The sequence below is a fragment of the Plecotus auritus genome (genome assembly GCF_963455305.1).
Source record: "Plecotus auritus genome assembly, chromosome: 8".
Lineage (NCBI taxonomy): Eukaryota > Metazoa > Chordata > Mammalia > Chiroptera > Vespertilionidae > Plecotus > Plecotus auritus.
In genome coordinates, this window is record NC_137782.1 from 40,051,676 (window position 1) to 40,060,228 (window position 8,553).

An 8,553-nucleotide genomic window follows, 5' to 3' on the forward strand; every position below is an offset into this window, starting at 1 on the left:
ACGCTCAACCGAGCCATACCAGGCAGGGCTATCCTAAATAATTTTAATGATAAAATGCAGCTAGCATTAGATAAATCATAGAAAAATGGGAAAATTTAGTAGTTTAGTCAGCATTTCTAAAATATATTCTAACCTCAGCAGCATCCAGACAAGAATATAGCATGTTTATTTAGACAGGAACCGTGCAGAATGGCAGTAGAGAAAGAAAAAAAAAAAACACCCAGATGAATGCAGAAGTCTTCTTTATTATAACAATATATAAAACAAACAACTTGAAATGTTCATAACCACACCAATCATACATTATCACGACTGGTGTTATTCAGCTTGCTCAAATGTGAGGGAATAACTTATAATTCTTGAAATCATACAAATGTGGGATTGAAATGCATGTACACGATTTTTAAAGTATATACATTTTTTACTCTCTTCACTTTATTCCTAATCTCAGTATTTTCATACATCCTCATTCAGTTAAGGCCTTTTATTACTAAGAGAGTCAGCACAGTTATATTTGCCAGTGGTAACAGTCTTAAGTTAATGAGTAATAACTGACAGTTACCAACTGATTTTTGACCTAGTTCCTTCTTTCTTTAGAACAAAAGGAATTTTCACCTAAGCATCCATTCCAACCCCTAAAGACAGTATCCTTCAAACAACTCCTTTAAAAGCACTTTAAACAGCCATTTCCATTTTAATAGTCGGATGAGGATTGTACCCTTCTATCTGAAAGTCTTCAGTCTTGAAGTCATCGATTGTCTCAACTTTTCGAAGGATTTTAAGCTTCGGGAAAGGCCTTGGTTCTCGCTGAAGCTACAAACAGCAGACCATTATTTTGCTATATCTGTACTATTGCTTTAATTCTGCTCCCCGCATCCCTTCATGAGACAAGCACACAGTACTTAATCAGCAAGTATTACTTTACAGGGGCTAAGTAATACTGTGGATACCTTTTCCCTGGTTATGCAATACTGCTGAAGCATAATTAACCGTTTCTTTCACATACATGGAGAGCGGAAGGTATTTTGTGGAATCATTCGGTGTGAGGAGCCTGGTGGCTCCCTAAGCGTAAGTTCTTATGATTGATTGCTCCTGGTAAATTTATCAAGGACAACACAGTTTCTTACTTTTGTATCTGTTAACTCATAGTAGGCACTCAAAAATGATTACCTGAATCCCACAATTCCTATTCCAACTACCCCTGGCAGAAAGGGCAAGGAAAGATGACATCTGTTGACAATTATCAGAAAGGGATGCAAGCCGGATTCCTGAGATGAACCGTGTCGATGAGGATGTGACAAAAGTCATGACCTCACATTATTCTGGCCAGCATGACAGGAGCAGTGAGCTAGAGAAGCATCTGGATAGGCCTTGAAGTCACCCTCTAAGTCAAAGCAGACAAATTTCCTCAAAGGAGAAACTTTCAAAACCTGGATCTAATCTGGAAGGGCCTAAAGGGTTTTGGTTTGACATTTTTATTCTTGGGGCTCATGATATGCACAGACACTCAGATTCTTTTTATTGCCATTTTCAAATCATTTTTTGGCTGCTATAATTTATGGATTTGAGCCTATTTCTGAAAGCTCAGACCTAAGTACTGTATTTAGGATACACTTAAGAGAAAATATTGAAATGCTACCTCTGAGAAGGCCCTAAATTCTCTGGCTTAGTCCCCCACAGCACCTGTCACACCTATGGTAGCTGAGGCATGTCTTCCTTGTCTCCACCCACCTGCCCACCATCAAAGCTCTGCAGTCAGAACAGGCCACCTTATCTCTGTCACAGCACCGAGAAGAATGCCTATTATAATAGGGATGTTCTATAAATCAACCTTTTATCAAGAGAAGGGACCAACCTGCAAAGTGCAACAGATAGCCCTAGCTGGTGTGGCTCAGTGAATAGAGAGTCAGCCTGCGGACTGAAGGGTCCCGGGTTCGATTCCAGTCAAGGGCACATGCCCAGGTTGCAGGCTCAATCCCCAGTAGGGGCGTGCAGGAGGCAGCCAATCAATGAGTCTCTCTTACCATTGATGTTTCTCTCTCTCCCTCTCCCTTCCTCTCTGAAATCAATAAAAATATATTTAAACCAAAAAACTAAGTGCAACAGATAGAATTCTTACCTGCATTTTCAGCGGCTCAATATGATTCAAGTAGACGTGTGCATCTCCCAAAGTGTGTACAAAGTCACCTGGCTGAATTGCATGGGAGGAAGCAAAAGAGGAAGTGTTTTAGTTTTAATCCCTCTTCAACACATCGTTTAAAAACATTATGCAGAGCATGCAGATATCTCAAAGCTTTTCAGAAAATAAAGAATTTAACCAGTGTTGCTTTTAAGAAAAGTTAATTTATAAACGTTACCTTGTACTATAAACAACCTATATAAACTTGTTCATACGGACCACAAGGATGGGAAAGTTCCATGGAGAGTTACAAAATGAGCCAGTCCATTTCTTTTTTTTTTCTACATATTTTTCACTTTGCTTTTTTCCTTGGTTTTTGTTGTTTCTTTTAAAAAATGTTTTCTTTTTCTAGTTGATTTTCTATTTATATAAGTTTTAAGTTCACAGTTGAGTCAGTTCAGTTCTTATTTAAATGAGAATTCTGGGCGATTAGTTTTTTTCATGTTAAAGAATCTAAGAGTTCAGCTCTTTAGGCCAGCAACAATTGTTCCTTCCTAAGAGAAGCCCACCTTCAGGCCGGTGATGTGTGCGATCATGTAGGTGAGCAGGGAGTAGCTGGCGATGTTGAAGGGCACACCTAGCCCCATGTCTGCTGACCGCTGGTACAGCTGGCAGGACAGCTCACCGTTCACCACATAGAACTGGCAGAGGGCATGGCATGGAGGCAGGGCCATGAAAGGAAGATCTGAGGAGCCAGCACAGAGGAATGTAAGGAAGGGGAGGGGTGGTTTTAAAGAACACAACTATAGGCAAAGTGAAACAGGAGCAGAACACAAGCCAAGATGGAGGTCATGTGACCCCCATGACCCACATCTTCCCCTCATGGCAAAGCAGGCCATTCCAATCCCAGGGATGGCACAAACCCGACAGAGACCTGTCCATTAACGTGAGCCTTCTGTGATGTACATTTACAATGGGAGAAGCAATGCTCTCCCATAAGAGCTGAAATTATTTGTGCTACCTTCACAGAAAGAATGAGTTCATTGGTAAGGGCCACAGGAAACTAGCATCTCAGACACACCCTCCTGTGTCCCAAGTCTCTATTATAAATGTAAATATTCCACTCTGGGTCTTAATTACCCATTGGTAAAGTTTAATTTTATAATACTGTTGATACAAATATTAATATCAAGGTAGAAGGGATCTGAAACTTCTTCTGCCCCAATTTAAAATGGTAAAATCTTACATGTATTTTTATAGGCCATTTAAAACCCTTTTGGGAGTAAGGGTAAGTATAAATATACAGATTAAGGTGATCTGGATCCAATTCCATCCTCTGAAGGTGGAAATGAAGCCAACTGTGACTTGCCCAGGGTCACCCAAGTGACCATGGGGCTGGCGTTCCTGGTGCCTGCCTCCTGCTGGAGGCCCCTGCAACAAGGCCATGTTGCTTCCCCTTATGCCAACCATCCAGTCAGGACAGGAGAGGCGGACTGAGAGGCTTTCAACCTTTTGGATTCCAAGCACACAGGATGATTCTTCTGTCGTCAGGGTTGGTTTTGATCGTGTCAATCACCTTTTGCAGTTGGTCTACTCCTTGACTGGAATAATCTGTAGAATTATTGAAAAGAGAAGATGTGCACGTTAATTACATCATCTGGTGAGATGGCCTCACAGGTCTCGGTCATACTGTCCTTCCGCAGCCCCGCCTTGGCTCATGATTACAAGAAATCCAAATGCACTTTGTAAGTTTCTCAGGTTAGGTTGTGTTCAAGGACTGGTCTAGGCTCCTAGGTCTATCCTCTGGAGCCATAACAAAGTCTATTTTCTTTTCTATGTAAAACTCCTTTAAGTATTTGGTTGGTCCTGTTACTTCCTCCCTCTCCCCAATTTCAACACTCCACTCCCCCTCTCCTTAGCCCCTGGCAACCACCATTCTATCTCTATGTCTACACAGCACTTTAAAACTTGATGAAGTAGCCAGCATTCAAAAGATCTCAAGATTGCACATAAAATATAGATTTTAGGTTTTGTGTTTTTTTTTAAAGAATTCTGACAATATCAGGCCCACATGTCTCTAACTAGCAGGAGAAGAGTTTTAGATAAGACTCATGCTCTCCAGATTGCAGGTCTCTGCCCAGCTAGCAAACTGTTACTTCCTGCACACGCGCCTGTATACACACACACACACACACACACACACACACACTGAAGGACACATTTGCTTTTATAACCTCTGACCTAAAGATAAGTGGGACAGAGGGGCAAAGGACCAGGGCTGGACTCAGTAAGTAGTGCCACCATGTGACAGAGGAAGGTGGACTCCAGGAGTGAGATGTTTCCTCTTCCTCCACCCAGCGGATGGGGAGGAGAGGTGACTCGGGATATGAGCTATCACATCAGGGCCACTTACAATGTGATGAAAAGAAAGGGAGACCAAAGCCTCTGCAAGGCCATCTCTGGGAGTTTAGCCCCCAGATGAACTTCTTACCTTACTCCCCAACACAGTGACCACCTGTGCCACTATTTGCTAAGGAAACAAGGTACAGGAAGTGCCAAGCACCCAATCATGCTAATCACTGGGAGTGAGATCTGACCTTCATGAGGCGAGGTCGTGCTCCTGAACCTGAAACAGCCTCCCACAAGGTTAGTTACACATCAGCTCCCCAGACCCTGGCTTCTTAACCCCCACACTTCATCTGAAACCATGGAACTACAACGGCGCTCAGGGATCCGAGGCAGCACTGTCTCCTCACCTGAATCCATATCTTTGTATTCTGCCCCAAAATGCCTCCACTGAAAGCCATAAACGGGACCTAAATCTCCTTCTTTTCTGCTGGAGAATCCCAGGCTGTCCAGGAAGTCACGGGACCCGTTGGCGTCCCAGATTTTCACTCCCTTGGATGACAGTTCTTTAGCATTCGTGGATCCCTGGAAGAGATGGGAGAGCAGAGCAGATGAATTCACTCACCCAGGAACCTTCGGAGCCATCGGCACTCATCCTCCACGAGCCCCCACCAAGCCGGCAACAGGGCCTCAACAGCCCCTCACAGCCTGTCCCATCTTTAAGCAGGCTGGTCCCAGCCCAAACTTTGAAGGGCCTGCAGGTCAGTCTGATCCTTTTCTGGAACCATCCTCTCAAATCTTTTTTTCCTCTCAACTACATTTTCTAGACTGAACACATCCAAATCCTTTAATTACATTCCTACCCCATCTAGCAGTTTTGTGTTTCTTCACCAAATGTGTTCTGTGTCTAAGTGTGATACCCAGAATGAATTGCTGCACCTGCAACCTGTTGGGAGTACCTTAGATCTGGTAGACAGAATATTTCTACTGACTGGCCTACTCAGCACTAGCTTTTCTAGCAAATGGCTCTGTCACCTATCTTAAATGTGCCACTCCAAGTTATGTTTACCCCAACTTATACTCACACAGTTAAGGTGTGGTTGGTTTGTTTTTGCCAAGTACAGGCCTTATGTTTATTTCTCTGATATTTTGTCTTATTAGATCTGGCCCTTGTCATCCTAACCTGTATCCTGATGGTGCGTCCAGGTCAAGGACAGACCTCCACTGGCCTCTGGTGTCTTCAGGTCTGATGTGCCATAATGGTTACAAGCAAGGCTATGGTGCCACACCACCTTGTCCCTGCGCCTGTCCTCTAACTGCCCTTCTTTACCTTGATAAACCACAGCAACTCCTCCAAAACACCCTTCCAGAATACACGCTTGGTTGTCAGCAGAGGAAACTCATCTGAAAAACAATTTGCCTTATAATTTCAAGATGGGAACATAGCACATGCCATCCAACTTCCTCTATGGAAGAAAACGACCCCAAGACATTAGGCCCTGGAGTGACCTGGAAAACGGCAACTCCTGGCCAAGTGGGCACCTGGGATCAGGGTGGAGCTCCCAGGGTGCAGTGCAAGTCACACAATTCGGTGGGAGACCATCCTCCTGAGCCCTGCATCCACGGACACAGCAGTTCCACACTGTGAGCTGGGGCAGGGGCAGCCGGGGCAGGGGCCAGACGGGGATGTGTGTGGGGACAGGGAAAGAGCAACCATCCCCCACCGTCAGTGAGACTCCTTTGCAGAGGTATGAACACAACAGGACAAAGCTGAAGGCTCCCAGGACTATTCCATGATTAACCTGCTGAGAAAGCTTGTGCAGGACCCACGCAAAGTAGATATCACACTGGCCAATACTGAAGAGTAGTTTTTAGAGATCTGCAAAGCAAATCAACCTCTAGGTTTTAAGTGTACCAAAAAATAGTAATGTTTAAACACTTTATATACATGATCCTATTTAATCTCCAACCCTCCTTAAGGCACCTTTATGATCTCCACTTTACAGTCACCAGGAGGGAATATAGAAGTTTGCATCAAGAAATAGAAAAATACAAATGTAAAGCTTATCTCTATGCAGTTGTGTAGTTGATATTCATGTAACAAGGAGACATTTTTCAAGCACCTACTGTTATCATTACTGCCTGCACATTATTTCCTCCATTTCAAGTGCACGGGGAAGCTGAAGACCTGAGGGGTTAAGTAACTTGCCCGAAGTGTAAGAAGAGCTGGAGTAGAAACTAGGTCTTTGGCTCATTGGAGTCCACTGCTCCTGGAGCTGCAGGAAGGTGGGTCCCTCCGCCCAACAAAACTCTCAAAGCTGTCCAAGGCAGATCAGATGTTTCCCACTGCACACGGGTATTTTCCAGTTTGCAGAATGGGTGTGGGGTGCAGAGTTTCACACGTGACCACAGCGAATCTGCTTAACCAATAGGGGGTCTTCCCCTTAAAACCACCCTCCACACCGATGGTGTCAGGAAGACATGTCCCGTGCCCACCCCCACCTCGACCCTTTGTCTCCTGAAAGCCAACAAGAGACACTTTTTCCCCAGGAACAATCCTGTTTTAAAGTAAAAGACGAATAGGAACTTCTACTCGGACCATCGAGTTCGTTTCAAGGTTTAAGAGGAAAGAATGCTGGCTCGTGGGACCGGATGGGAAAACTGTCAGGAGCCACAAGTTCCCGCCCAGGCCGCTCCGTTCACCCTCTTCCCGCCGCGGTTGCCCCGCCCACGAAATATTGGCTCCAATTTTGAAAAACTTTGCGAAGCGGAACGGTCAGCACTGGGAGGGGAGTGGCGCCCAGTGGGAAGCCTGGCCCAGCCGTGGGCCGAGCCCGGGCAGATCCTCTCCCACCCCGGTTCGGGGCAAAACTCCTGGGTCGGCCCGCTTCGGGGGAGACCAGAGGGCGAGGAGAGAAGTACCCGGCCTTGGAGCCAGGGGGCCTCCGGGGTTTTACTTCCCAGCGCCGTCCCGCCCGTCCCTGCGACCCCACGCACATCTGCCCTCGAATCCAAGCCCCCGTTTGGCGTCTGACCCGTGGGACTAAGGACACCTCTCCGCCTCACGGGACTGAGGTCAGGGCTGCCCCGCGGGGCCCGCCCCTCCCGAGCGCTCTCCCCGCCGCAGCTCCAAGCACCCGGCGCCCGCCCGGCGCGCCCGCGGTCACCTCTCAGGCTGTAGCGCGCCTGCATGCCGAACACCGACAGGGTGCCGGTGCCGGTGCGGTCGTCCTTACGGAAGCCACAGCGGAGGATGTGTTCGATCTGCCCCAGGTACTGCAGCTCCCCGTGGGGCCGCGGCTCGGCGCCCCGCTCCTGCGCGGCGGGCGGCGGCGGGGGCAGGGGCAGCTCGGAGCCGGCGGCGGGCATGGTGCGGGCGCAGCTGTGGGTTCGGGGATAACCGTGGGCAAGGCGGCCAGATCTCCTGCAAGCGCCTCCTTTCCCGCTGCCTTGGCGCCGTCGACTCCGCCTCTTCCTGCTCGATGGGGATCTCCCGCCTCCTGGCGGCCGCGGAGCGCGCCGGGCGCTGGCGGGCCGGGCCGGAACGCACGAGCCTCCCGCACCGGGCGCATTTAGCCCATTTTGAAAGGTAGGAACCTTAGGCCTAGAAAGCATCCTAAAGCTTGTATCCTGGATACATTAGCGGAGAAAGGCCTCTCTAGTTGGAAAGTTTCGGGGTCGACCTGATCATTCACTGATCAAGGGGAGCTTGCAGTCTCCACCTATCGGTGAAATCTACAAACAAATAAAACCCTGTTATTTGAGCTCTATTTTCTTACAACTGAGGGGGTATGCTCGCTCACAGGTGATTCTCATTTCCATTTTCTCCATATCCTCACTGAAGGCAGGCAGCCTGCGCAAGTGGCATTGGGCAGCTTTTCAACATGATGACAATCAGACGTTTTCAAATTTTTAATACCAAAAATGTCAATTTTCGTGAAATGTTTATAATATAAACACTGGTGGGTGGGAACTATTTGATAATGAGTTTAAATTGTGCTAATACATGTACTGTACACACAACAAGCGGTCTTTTGAATCAGTGTTTATGGAGCCCATAGTAGATGCTCAGTTATTTGTTGCTAGGT

At 46.9% G+C, this 8,553-nt stretch overlaps 1 protein-coding gene across 1 annotated transcript; it reads right to left on the minus strand.

Moving 5' to 3' along the window:
• Positions 1-225: 225 nt before the first annotated feature.
• On the minus strand, positions 226-7,926 carry TYMS (thymidylate synthetase). Its single transcript, XM_080684214.1, has 7 exons — positions 7,633-7,926; positions 5,796-5,869; positions 4,876-5,050; positions 3,629-3,730; positions 2,689-2,864; positions 2,120-2,191; positions 226-813 (listed from the first exon to the last, which is right to left on the minus strand). Exons 1-7 carry the CDS (start codon positions 7,832-7,834, stop codon positions 676-678), a joined length of 939 nt encoding a protein of 312 aa, XP_080540340.1. The 5' UTR covers positions 7,835-7,926; the 3' UTR covers positions 226-675.
• Between the last annotated feature and the right edge of the window lie 627 nt (positions 7,927-8,553).

Excerpts from the sequence above, each read along its gene's own strand:
- TYMS (XM_080684214.1), bottom strand. The coding sequence starts at position 7,834 with ATGCCCGCCGCCGGCTCCGAGCTGCCCCTGCCCCCGCCGCCGCCCGCC. Across the intron at positions 3,731-4,875 it reads ATACAAAGATATGGATTCAG|ATTATTCCAGTCAAGGAGTA; the intron begins GTGAGGAGACAG and ends ATAATTCTACAG. Across the intron at positions 814-2,119 it reads TTGAGCCGCTGAAAATGCAG|CTTCAGCGAGAACCAAGGCC; the intron begins GTAAGAATTCTA and ends TGCTGTTTGTAG.